At 35.8% G+C, this 13,495-nt stretch overlaps 1 protein-coding gene across 1 annotated transcript in view; it reads left to right on the forward strand.

The window, feature by feature from the left end:
- The window catches only part of LOC306871730 (rab GTPase-binding effector protein 1-like), a 29,267-nt gene extending 16,467 nt beyond the window's left edge, over window positions 1–12,800 (forward strand). The window contains exons 10-18 of the mRNA XM_079419850.1: window positions 2,256–2,360; window positions 2,472–2,588; window positions 4,704–4,802; window positions 5,291–5,431; window positions 6,098–6,287; window positions 8,824–8,879; window positions 9,149–9,247; window positions 9,546–9,662; window positions 10,441–12,800. Coding sequence (XP_079275976.1) covers window positions 2,256–2,360; window positions 2,472–2,588; window positions 4,704–4,802; window positions 5,291–5,431; window positions 6,098–6,287; window positions 8,824–8,879; window positions 9,149–9,247; window positions 9,546–9,662; window positions 10,441–10,542 — 1,026 coding nt within the window. The 3' untranslated portion in view covers window positions 10,543–12,800. The remainder of the gene's footprint in view (window positions 1–2,255; window positions 2,361–2,471; window positions 2,589–4,703; window positions 4,803–5,290; window positions 5,432–6,097; window positions 6,288–8,823; window positions 8,880–9,148; window positions 9,248–9,545; window positions 9,663–10,440) is intronic.
- The last annotated feature ends 695 nt before the right edge of the window (window positions 12,801–13,495 follow it).

Genomic DNA, 13,495 nt, shown 5'->3' on the forward strand with positions numbered 1-13,495 from the left:
ATTTTCAATGGTTGCTTTGTCGCGTCCAGTGTAGACACGGTTTGAGAGTGTGTAGCTTGTGCATTGCATTCTGGGTATACAATACAAATCACCAGAGGGAAAAATTACTATTTATGTTAATAAATAAATGGACTAATATTCGATTCTCGTGTTATTAAAGTTTGTGGTCAGTTGTTTATGTTTTTGAAATAAGTCTCGTGTTCACCAAGAAAACTGCATTTATTTGATCATAAATAAAAACAGTAATGTCGTGAAATATTATTACAATTTAAAATAACGGTTTTCTATGTGAATATAACGTAAAATGTAATTTATTCTTGTTTTCGCTAAGCATGATTTCTGAAGGATCATGTGACACTGAAGACAGGCGTAATGATGCTGGAAATTCAGCTTTGATCACTTTTTTAAAACGTACTGAAATAGGAAATAGTTATAAAAAAATGGTAATTTCACAATATTACTGTTTTACTGTATTTTAATCAAATAAATGCAGCAGTGGTGAGCATAAAATACTTCTTTCAAATACATGATAAATCTGGCCCTTAAACTTTAGGCAGTGTATGTTTGAGGTATTACTTACAAGTCATATGCTTCATTAATGTCTAGAGATGCTCTTCGACAGGAGATACTCTAGTGCACGGCCATCAGTGTGGAAGAATCTAGGAACATAAACAATCTGTCACAGAGCCAAAGAAAAGAACAAGAATAATTTACAGAATATACAATATAAAAATAAACAACAATGTACATTTTTACGTTTACTTATTTAGTAATGCTCTTACTTATGTTGCTTATGTTTGGACATTGAAATAACTAACAAGCAAACACACACACACATATGTATATATGTGTGCGTGTATATATATATATATATATATATATATATATATATATATATATATATATATATATATATATATACACACACATATATAAATCTTGCAAAATAAAATTACAGATCCATTGTGATATAGGCGAAATATATTGTGAAAGATGCATATAAAGTTATTTAATAATCTTTCTCAGATCACCTGTGTTTTCTATTTCTCTGTCAGCAGCTCCCTTCAGAAATGTTTAAATCAGGAACTTCTGTGTTGTAGAACGTTTTTTCTGACACTTCTGAAATCACAGAACAAGTGGTATCTATGTGTTTAAAGATCAAAACCTGTTTTAAGTTTCAGCCCATTTTCACACTCTGTGTGAGTGATTTATCCAATTAACTGTACAGTGCATACTTTTAGGTTAAATTAATTGGCTTACTTCCATTCATCAGTTGACAAATTGCTCGTCTATAGTTAGCTCTTATAGTTAGCCTGATGCTAACAGACTTTTTCCGAAGACACTAAAAAGAAAGTGTCAGGAACAATGGCATGTACTATTTGTGTAATTTTAGAGACTAAATTTACCTGAAATTAGTGAAAACAACAGTGAGAGACGGCGTTTAGCTGTTTGACAGTTGAGCTGCCGCCTCGTTTCCATGGAGACTTCCTCAGCTCCAGCTCAGCGCGCGCACATTAAAGCACGTAGAAGTCACGCAGAATGTACGCAAATATGATATAATATAATACATTATATTATATAATAGCTTTAGAAACGGTAAACTTGGTGTAGAAATAACACTGAAAAAAAAACATTGATTAAAAATGCATGAATTCGTACACAGCCAATTTACACATGTATCCCGAGGAACAATTTTTAAGCTTTGTTTAATGTAGGCTACTTTTAAAATATATTTCAATATATTTAACACTGCTTCAGATATATGTCAGATCATTCTTCACTTGCTACATGTGCATGGCTATTTTAGGGCTATACAGTCCGAAATAAACGTGCTTCTGCTAAATTTGGACTAAATTAGACAGACCAAACAAAACCCAATTTTCAACGTCGATTTTTGGGCTAAATTTGGACCAAATCCGACGGACCAAACAAAGACCAAATTTCAACGTCGATTTTTTTTTTTTTTTTGGTCTAAAATAAGGCCATGACGGGCCGACTTGATTTAGCCCCAAAAACGACGTCCAAATGACGTCTGATGCTGGGTGGGATTTCTGTAGAAAATACAGGGAACTGTATCCCACAATGCAATGCACTTTCCTTTTGCATTTTGGTGAATGATCTGGATCAAAACTGTTTGATAACTGGACACTGCTTGTTTAAACATGCAATGTAATGAGGTCATATGACAACAGGGTAGTATATATCTTAAATATGCTTTCATAATACTTCTTGTTTTTTTTGTGGTTTCACCCCAGTTGAAGAACGCTGGAAGGAAGTTGGGGCGGCGATGTGATATGTGCTCTAATTATGAAAAACAGCTGCAGGTCATTCAGGGACAAGAGGCCGAGACACGAGATCAGGTTTGTTTTTTATACGACTAATATCCCATATTGACAAGACCCATAATGAAATGATTCAAAAGGACAGTCTATAGTAGTAATTGTTACACCGTGAACTTCCTTTGCCTTTAGGTTAAAAAGCTTCAGGCCATGTTGCGGCAGGCGAACGATCAGCTGGAGCGGACGATGAATGAGAGTCAGGAGTTAGAGGACTCTGTCAGACAGGCCAATGAGGAAACTACTGCCAAGGTAAAGCTCATGGATTTTGTGAAAAACAAATCTGTTGACAGGTTAAAACTGGATGGGTTCACATGCTAATTGGAGCATCATATACAGTGAGGAAACTGCAGTCATGTTACATCTTTATAATATTTCCTCACATCAGCAAGATAACAGTTATGTATTAACCCCTAAGGCAGCATACTAAACAAAATGGAATCTCATAAGCCACAAAACTTAGATTTTTGGGTCACACTTTATTTTAACCTGTTAACGTTCACCAGAGCGACAGCGCACTTAAGTTCTGTACAGGCCCCTCCCACGATAGTTAATTGACAAGGCCGTCTTACCTTAGACCCGCCCTGATTGAGGTGAGAGCTGTCCGCCATTGTGTCGACTCCGGTGCAGGGGAAGACATGATGTCTCCAATTAAGAGATTGAAGTGATTAGTTGTTGGATGTAATAATGAATATAGCAGTCGTCATTTACTCCCGACATCTGAGCCCCTGAAGATGCAGAGGATTAACGTTACTTTCGCTTTGAAGGGAATGCACCGAACCCTGATTTACATAAATGCGTGTTAGGATAATGGAAGTTTTAAAAAACCCAAAAAACATTTGTTTCTCATTTAAATTTTTATTTTATTTAAACTGCGCACCCCCCCCCCCCCCCCCCCCCCATTATTTTACATCAAGGTGTAGGCCTATGCCGTCCGTGCCTCCAAACTTTCTTATTCATTTTGCTAATAAATGTTCTACGTTTCATAATTATTTGTTCCTCATTCTTCACAGATTTTTAGTTTTGTGTACCTATTTAAAATTTGTGTAAGTTATGTTATTTTATATTAGGCATATAGCATGGCGTATTTTTATTGGTTTTATTAATAAAAGTTCTACGTTGTATTTTGTTTGATGCCAAATTGCCGCTAATTTAAAAGTGTAAGTAAAACGTGCACGGAGCTTTTATAAGCTATTTAAGCAAAGGAAAGTGAGGAAAAGCTCAAATAAGTTTTTTTTTTTGTGAGGAAAAGAGGGAAAACTCAAACGAACTAAAAACAAACAACTGCTTGACGCCGAATTGCTGCAAATTAAAAGTGAAAGTAACATGTGCAAGGCGCCTACAGGCTATATTTAAAATCGAAGGAAAGTGAGGGAAAGATGGAAAACTCAAACGACCCACCACCACCACGGTGATACCGGTATTACCGGTGTTGTCACACGTCGATTAACCGGTTGGAAAATTTTCTCACCGTCACAACCCTAATGCGTGTATGTTCATGCAAATCATTCGTGATCCAGCTTTATCTACAGAATAAGTGAGTATACGGGTTTTTAAGAATCTTTGCAAACCACCTTTCCTAATAATGTGCTAGTTTGCCAGTTTCGCGGCTGAAGTTTAGTATGCTCCATAGATAGATACCTATACCTAGATGCCTTATTATCGACTGTTTCTATGGGCCGCGATACGTAAGCCATCCGCCATTTTCGGAACGGTCTGCGAATCTTTTAGCGCATTGACTGTGTGCATCTACAACAGCAAGTTATATGCTTGTACTGTATATCTTTGAATATTCAATGATTATTATGGTGAACACGAGATGGATGGCGCGTCAACGTATCTGGATTGGTCGAAATGGTAACATCTATGGTTTGCTCATCACTCCATGACTTTTGCCTCAAATTCCTAATTTGCTGTTTATTAATAGTTAGTATGGTAGTTGTTAAGTTTAGGTATTGGGTAGGATTATGGATGCAGAAAATGTGCTTTATACCAGTTAACTAGTTAATAGTGAGAATTGGTCCCTATACTGAAGTGTTACAGATTTTTGTTTTAATAATCACTCATCTACACCACACACTGTGTTTTTGATCAAATAGATGCAGCCTTGGTGAGCGTAAACATAAAAAAGATCTTAACGACCCCAAACTTTTGAACAGTAGTGTACCTTACAAGGCAGCTGTTTAGAGGAGCAAGTATTTGTTGACTAAAAATGATGTGTGGTTAGGCAGTTCACCAGGGATTAGAATATAGACTCAGTGTCTTCACAGTATTTTTCACAAATGTGAAGAATGTATGGACTGCTCTGAATGTTACTGTTCTTCCAAGTCAAATGACTTGAGTGATTTTCATTTGTCTGGTGCGCAGATCTCCGAGTTGAAGCAGAAAGTTCAGGAGTCTGAATCTCTCATAAGCGCTGTCCAACAGGCCTTCAGCCAGGCCAAGAGGAACACCCAGGAACAGATGGTATGACCAAATACACACACTTCTACACAATGACATTCACTTGCTTTGCCTGATGACTTTCAGTGAAAACATGTTTTGTTTTTCATTGAAAGATTTTTAATGAAGAATGTCTTGGTTTAGATATTGTCCTATTTTGAATTTCTCCTTCATGACTATGTGATTTATACTAATGCATAAAAGCATCTTTTGGCAATCGGTATTTATGCTTTCTGCACTTTCTTGAGCCACATCTGTTTCAAATCTGAAGTTGCGCTATTAAGGTGATACACTTGATGCTGTTGTGACATGATCCCCTAAATAAATCACCCTTGAAAGGTTTCTGTCAGTTAGTTATTACCTGAGGAATGCACGGTGAATCTCTCAGTGTCACTAATATTTTTATTGGCTGATTTCCTTAAAACATTTTCCACTTTACTTGGATATATGCTTTAGAAAACCATTTGTGGCTTCCAGTGGGTTTAGGCTAAGGTGTGCGTGTTTGTGTTCAGGCTGTGCTGCTACAGTCCAGAGAGCAGGTGACTGAAGAGCTGAACAGACTGCAGAGAGATAATGAGAGTCTTCAGGGTAAACACAGACTTCACATGACGCTGCAGCAGCAAGAGGACTTTCACATGCCCACCACTGTACAGGTACTACAGCACCTACTGTATAAATGCACCTTCCATTCAGTTCCACTGCGCTTTAACATTTGAACACACCCTGTTTGATTGGTCCCCCATCTTTGGCAGCATAGTAAGAAAATGTCAAATATTACAGTACTTCTGCAGATGAGGTTAAGGACTGTCACAAAGTGAAATGAAATCGTATTATATCTTGATGCACTTTGAGGAAGGCACCATTGGCTGAAATGCATCAAGTGTGCAGCCGTTTTATTTTATTTGTTTGTCAGCTGGATGAGCAAATGTTTTCTTGGACAATAAAAATTATACCAAGAGGCAATGTTCAGTATAATCGTTGAAATTGATCAGGAATATTATTTGAATCTAAGAAAATTATTTAATAAAAAGGAAAACTGATAAAATGTTAGAAATAGAAGAGTAAATGGTAAAATTGATGATAATCTTAAAGTATGGAGAGGAAAAAAGTTTATTTATTAATAAAATCTTCAAAAATTAAGGGAAAAAATGAGAGAAATAATAATGTCACTTTGGATAGAATCGTCTGATAGATAAACGTAAACGCTGACATGTTGACATACCAATATGTCACAGATGTGTATATATTGGATACTGAGCTCATCCAATCAGATTATACAGTCTGAACTATTTGTTTCTTAATATCATTTTGCCACCTAGGAACTTCAGAAGCTGGTGTTGCAGTACAGAGAGGACATTGTTTCTGCGTGCACAGCGGCAGAGCATTTGGAGGAGAAGCTGAAGGCTGAAATTCTGTTCTTGAAGGAGCAGATTCAGGCAGAGCAGTGTCTCAAAGAGAACCTGGAGGACACTCTACAGCTGGAGATAGAAGGCTGTAAAGAAGAGATCGGTGAGTGGATTGCAGAAGTCAGTTGAATTTGATAATCAAAGAAAGCTAACATTTGGATGCCATGATGGTTTATACAGTACCAGGGTTCCTCAAATCTGGTCATGGAGGGCCATTGCCCTGAGTTTAACTCCAACCCTGATCAAACTCACTTTCCTGTGATTTTCTAGGGATCCTGAAGACCTTGATGAGCTCGGGTGTGTTTAATTAGTGTTGGAGCTAAACTCTGCAGGGCATTAGCCCTCCAGATAAAGATTTGAAGAACAGAAAAGATCACTGCATTTTCAGTTCAATATATTTATAGAATAAAATTGTATGATGTTAATGTTTTTGAAGTAGGGCTTTATCAAGTTCCCATAAAAAAAAGGAAGAAAAATGAATCATGATTCATTTTGTCCGCTCATTTGTAAAGCATTTAATTTTCTAGATGATTAAAAATTTGTGGATATGTTATAATAAAGAAACCTTTTCCAGTTGAATGTCATGCTAAAATAAGTACATTATGAAATGTCTCCGTGATATAATATTGTTGATACCGCCCACCCTTACCTTGAATGATCAAAAGCTGCTCTCAGCGGCACTGAATGTTCACTCTTGCTTACACTGAGGTTTTGAAATATGAATCTTTAGTGGTTTGGAAAAATGTAACCAAATCCAAAACTGATTAAACTCATTGAAGGGCTTGTGAAACTCCTTCAATCAGAGGAGTGCACACATTTATCTTCTTGCATTTCAATACTGTCTTTTTCTCCTCCACTTCTCCCTGCATTGGTGACTTGTGTTCAGACATCCTGGAAGGTATGAATCCCTGTCTGACTGTTTGTGTGTCTAGGTCGTGTCTGTCTATAGTGGCACCACCGATGCCATCCAAACACACCCTAAACCCATTAGCACTGTGTGTACAGAACCTGCTCTATCACATCCACATCACTGCGTCCTACTTCATTTAGCTGTGTGCTACACTAATACTAATATATCTTCACATGATGTTGGGTTCAGCTCGGAGAAATTCAACTTGGGATGTGGTCATGCTCCTACAAATGTGCATGACCTAATAGAAATGTCACCCCACACTTTTCTGTGTGCATTTGAAATGTTGTCTGAATACTTGTAAGTGCTGTGGAAAGTACTTTGTAACTGTTGTCAAGCTTAGAATTTAAAGCCAAATTAGTCTTTTGTAGGTAATTACATTGAAAGTGAAAGTAAAAAAAAAAAAAAGGAAAGTTTTAAGATTTGTTTTTGCTTTTGAAAAAAAGTCTCTTATGCTCACCAAGGCTCCATTTATTTGATCAAAAATACAGTAAAATAAAATATGTGACCCTGGACCACAAAACCAATCTTAAGTCGCTGGAGTATATTTATAGCAATAACCAAAAATACATTGTGTGTCAAAATTATTGATTTTTCTTTTGCCAAAAATCATTAGGATATTAAGTAAAGATCATGTTCTATGAAGATATTTTGTAAATTTCTTACCATAAATATATCAAAACTTTTTGATTAGTAATATGTATTGCTAAGAACTTCATTTGGACAACTTTAAAGGCGATTTTTCTCAATATTTAGATTTTTTTTTTACACCCTCAGATTTCAAATAGTTGTATCTCGGCCAAATATTGTCCTATCCTAACAAACATCATACATCAATGGAAAGATTATTTGTCCAGCTTTCAGATGATGTATAAATCTCAATTTTGAAAAGTTTACCCTTATGACTGGTTGTGTGGTCCAGGGTCACACACAGTACAATTTGAACATTAACATTAGAAATATCTTTAACTGTCACTTTTGATCAGTTGAATGCATCCTTTATAAAAGTATTAATTTATTTTATTATTGTATTATTGCTATGGTGGGACATTTATTTTTATTAATTTGTTTTTTTAATTTGTTTTCAGTTTCATAACTTCCTTTTTTTTTAGCAGTGCCTTGCACAAAAACTATATTTAAGTAATAATACTTAACATTAATAATAATTTGCACTCATTTTTACATTAAGTCAAAGACATGATGAATAGTATTTAACTAATTATTACCTGCAGTTTTAATTTTTTAAGCTACACTGTAGGGATTTGTTACTTGTTAAAGTAATTAAAAATGCCACTGTTTTGAAACAGTACATCATATGTTTATGCTACTGAATAATGAAATATCAGCTACATATCTTTCAGTTAGTTAGTCCCCTGCACTGCTCAGAGGCAACCTTAATACTGCTTGTAAGGGTTCTTTAGGTGGCACAGTGCAGATAGAGTAGTCCAAGCTTGAGGAGAACCTTCATAAAACACATCCACAACTATTTACTTGTAATTTTCAAGTCATGTTGAATTCATTGTCAAGTCACAGTTTTTCAATTTTCCTTCTGGCTCAGTCAGCAGCACTAACACACGGATGTTTGAGCGAATGATTCCTCTAGTTACAGAAGAGAAGGCTTGCCTTGTTCTCGTGCTCTTGTCTTCGAGAACTAGCCATGCATGGACTAATGCAAAACACAGCAACAGCATGTGACCTTGCCTTTTGTTTTTTGTCTTCCAACATACAGCATCTTTTTCCAGCTTGAAAATGGAACTGGAAAGAGTGAAGAGTGAGAAGGAACAGGTAGGGCAGAAGTTGAAGGCAGACTGCTGAGTTGTATTACCTTTTGGCTGAACATTTTTCAAGTTTTTTTGTTTTTGAATAATAGATTTTGAGATGTGCATTTTTCTCAATGTATTAAATAATGTTTACTTTGCATGGTATTGTATGGTAAATTGTACTACTAGTAGTAGTAATAATAGGAGTATTTTTCCTACAGTATTTTTAGTCATTATCATCAATGTTTTGTTGTTGTCTGTACTTGTTGACTAATCTGTTGATTTTTACAACAGCTGGAGAGCAGCTTGGCAGAGAAGAGCCAGATGCTGGAGAGCGTCCAAGGCCTGAAGAACAGTCTGGAGGAACACTTAAAAGCTGCCCTCGGCAGCAAGGTCTGAACCCCCATGTGATCACTGCACTCTGCTTTCACACTAGACGTCTGCTTGCTGATCTTTGAGTTATGTTTCTCATAAAAAGTCTTTGCGAAGTTCATAGTCTACTCAGTGCTTCCTGTGCATGTGATAGATCATTTGATAAGATAAGCAGTTCTCAGAAAAAAAGTCCATACAAACAGCAGTATTTGATTTACAACAAACAAAAGATCACATGCTTGTTTTAATTAATGTAAGCGTGTATTATAAAGTAAACTGAAACCCTAATTTAAAAAAAAATTGTGTGTGTGTTTTGTAGAGCACTTTGGAGACTCAGGTGTTTGAAGAGAAAGACAAGGCACAGAGACTTCAGACAGAGCTGGATGTCAGCGAGCAGGTCCAGAGAGATTTCGTCAAGCTGTCCCAGACCCTTCAGGTAAACACATTTCACTAGTCGAACATGAAGGACTGCTTGAGGCACAACATAGCATGCCAAGACTGTTCACGGAGATGAGAGTAGCTTGTCTTTTTTTTTTTCTTCAAAAAGTCACATGACTTTTTTTGACGCACATCTAGGAATGTCTTCAGTACATGTTTCCTTTGGCTTACTAAATAAAAAATGTGAGTGTGTATTTTAATGCCTAGGAGTGTCAATGTAATATGATTTCAAAGATGAATTAATAAATTAATTGTTATATAATTAATCAATTATTTTAATCTATTTATTTGTCCAATTGAAAAGTGGTTTATTTTGATACATTTAACTGCACTGTTAAACATGAACAGTTTTTTAATGTTTGTCAATAAAAAAAAAAAATTCTTGCAAGTTGAGCAGTATTTTTTATATATATATATATATATATATATATATATATATATATATATATATATATATATATATATATATATATATATATATATATATATAAATACTTATATTTATCAAGGATGCATTCACTTGATCATAACTGATTCTTTTGACATTTTTTCATCATAGAATCTTAAAACAAATATATAATTATTATTATTTTATTTTTATTTTTTAAGACACTCCTAGTTCGCCATATAAAACAAAATGTGGACAAACACTTAGATTGTTTTTGGGATTGCTGTAGTTTATGCCACACACACACAGACCCCGACACAGATACACCACACACACACCAACATGTACGTGTCCAGCTGGAGATACAATGTTCTTGTTCTCTCTACAGGTGCAATTGGAGCGCATCCGGCAAGCGGACTCATTAGAGCGGATCCGTGCCATCCTCAACGACACCAACTTTACAGACATCAGCCAGCTTCCCGAGACATGATGTCACTTCCTCCTTATGACTCCACTGTGCACATAAACGCACAGACTCCACCTGTACCCCAGATCTTCGGCCCGACTCCATCAAGATAAACCGAATTGAGCGAGGAAGACTTGAGTGAACACTACTGATTCCTACTACTGCTATCCAGTTCGTACATGCGTTCTCAAGAGCACGAAACGACTCCTGTCTCAATTTGAGTGAAGGGTTTGTCCCTTATAATGCAGTCTCCAAAACCGGATCCTGGGAAGAGATCTGCCAATCTTTCAACGAATGCTGCTTTTGTTCCTCATTCAGTTCGGGAAATGAGAAAATGGGTCCGAGAGGATCAACTAACATGACTGTCCCATTCCCAAAGTTCCCTTCTCTTCCGCCTTTCCTTCTCTTTCTTCCTCGTCCTTTCATCTGCTAAGCTAGCAGCGGTAACCTATGAAGGAAACGGACACTTCTGAAGTGTTTTGTACATACTTGTATACAGATTATTTGTGTATATTGCGTTAGTTAAGTTAATACACAAGACTGTGATTCCCTTTTTAACCCGCCTCCTACGTTTTCACAAGCGACAAGCTGTTTCTCCTCGTCCGCCAATCATTTCACTGAGATGTAATTACTAGCTGCGTCATATCACTTTTCATCAACATCCGTCTTCTTAAACCCTCCAAGTTCTCCACAGTCCATGTTTTTTTTCCCACTTTCTGGCAATTTAACAAAATTGGTGACCTTTGCTTGAAGTTACTGCTACTTTAGTTAGAACCCACTGATGTTTCTGCATATTTTTCTGCGTGTAAGTGTTTTTTTTTCTTTCAGATATTGCAACCTGATATTGCAACCTGATGATTTTTACGGTTAACGTCTGGTCTGGTTTTGATATTTGCTTGATTTTTGTTAAGTACACGGCAACAGCACTTACACTGACTGTTTTAGAAAGTGTTTTATCCATCATTCTGCTGTTTGTATATTAATGAAAGCTCACTATGTTTATGATTTGCAGTCATTGGGATGTCCTGTGGGACTAAGGGGCATCTTGTGTACCTTGTTAAAGGGTACAATAATCAGTTTTTTTGTGTGGCGTAAACAGAATAGCGTATGGGATTTGCAAAACCAAAGCTCATCATGTTGACCTTAAATTCTCAAAGCTGCAGAGTTAGTTTAAATCATATTGAGAAGATGAAAACATAGAAAGGGCTAAAGGTTTTAAACAATTTTCTGGCTCACGTTTCCTTTAAAACAACAGATGCCAGGCGATGTAACTCAACTACAGGAAACAAGTGTTTGTGATTTATATTCCGTTGTCTAAATCCAAAAAATCTGTTTATTTTTTACAAGACCAAGACCAAAAGTGGCATGTGATTTTTGGCAAGGTCTTTTTAAAATCAAATCAAATAAAAAATAGATACATTTTAATTCGGGCTGCAGAGTTAACTTTAAAAAAACAAGTCTTGATAAAAACGCCTGTGGCTTGAAAATGAAAATTGGCTGAAATTCTGATACAACAACAACAAAAGGATAGTTAAAGCATGTTGAACATTAAGCCTGCTAATTTTGTAATTGTAAGAGACACAGCTGTCAATTTGAATTCAGACAAAATATGCCATGTATTAAAATGTGTAGCTTTTTACATCGATAAATACAATTTAAGTTTCCTGAGCAAATCCAACCACTGTCAACTACATATGAGTACACAGAACTTAAACAACGCTACTGTAGTATGACCAGTGCTGCTGCTGTGATCTGATGATGAAGCTCTCCTGTGTGAATATGTGCATCATATTATGACCATGTGTGTTGTGGATTTTATTATCTGTAAGTTGCACTTCATAACGCTCACGCGTCCCGTGTCGTCTTCACATTGCAGAAAACATGTAAGCTTCATGTAATTGCTGCTTCATATTTCACTAGAGCAACAGAAGCGATTCACTTCAGTGTAGTCTTGATGTCAGAATATTTTAGGAACTACATTTTTCATTAGCAGACACTGTTTGAACTCTAACTGATGTGGGGCAAGGAGACTACCGTTTTTAATGAAAATTATGTTTTAAAAAGACTTTTCTCCTCTCAGTATAATTTATAATTCATGACAGATCATTTCTACTGGGTTTGTGAAGAGTGATAGTTCAGATACTTTCACAATAACAACAGTTCTTTGCATGCTGTGTTGCAAATGCAGAAGCCCTTGCGGATTTATATACTGTACTGTGTACATATCCCTGTATATATCTATATAATAAAACAAATTGAAACGTAAGTTTGATGTGGATTGGAAGTCAGTAGTCATTCCATTCCCCTTTTTCGCTTTTCTTCCCATGATTACATAAACCTGTGGTTATACATTGTTTTTAATGCATTTTAAATGTTTACATTTTAATAACAAAGTGTAATTTCTGCCACATTGGAAGTATGAGTCATGCTTGGGTAATCATAATTATGAAAGTTAGAATTTTGATTCGTCACTATTACGAGATAAACGATGAAATGAGTCAAAATTAAGAAATAAAACCAATTGACATTTAGTCCAAATTGATACGTCATAATTATGGATAAAGGGTTAAATTGCCATAAACTCAAATTGAGAAAAGTTGAAGTTATGACAAGTCAAAAGTATAAAAGTGACAAGTTCGAAGCTGAAGGTCAATCGAAATAAAAAAAAGTCTAAATTATGAGATAACTGACTTTGACAGTCGAAATTGACTCGTCAATTATGACGAAAAGTTGACTTATCAATTTGTCATAAGTGACTTGTCTCATTTGACCTCTCATAATTGAGGTGTTGAAATTGAAAAAAGCTTAAATTGAGAAATTATTCAAGTAATTATGACAAGTCAAAATTGATTTTGAATTGACATCAAATGTCACAATTACAGCTGTCAATTATTACAAAGCAGTCAAATATGACAAGAAATGGACTTTGCATGTCATGACTGTGAATTTCATCAATTCTGCTTTTCATCATGATTGA

The sequence above is a fragment of the Barbus barbus genome (assembly GCF_936440315.1).
Source record: "Barbus barbus genome assembly, chromosome: 6".
Taxonomy (NCBI): Eukaryota; Metazoa; Chordata; class Actinopteri; order Cypriniformes; family Cyprinidae; genus Barbus; species Barbus barbus.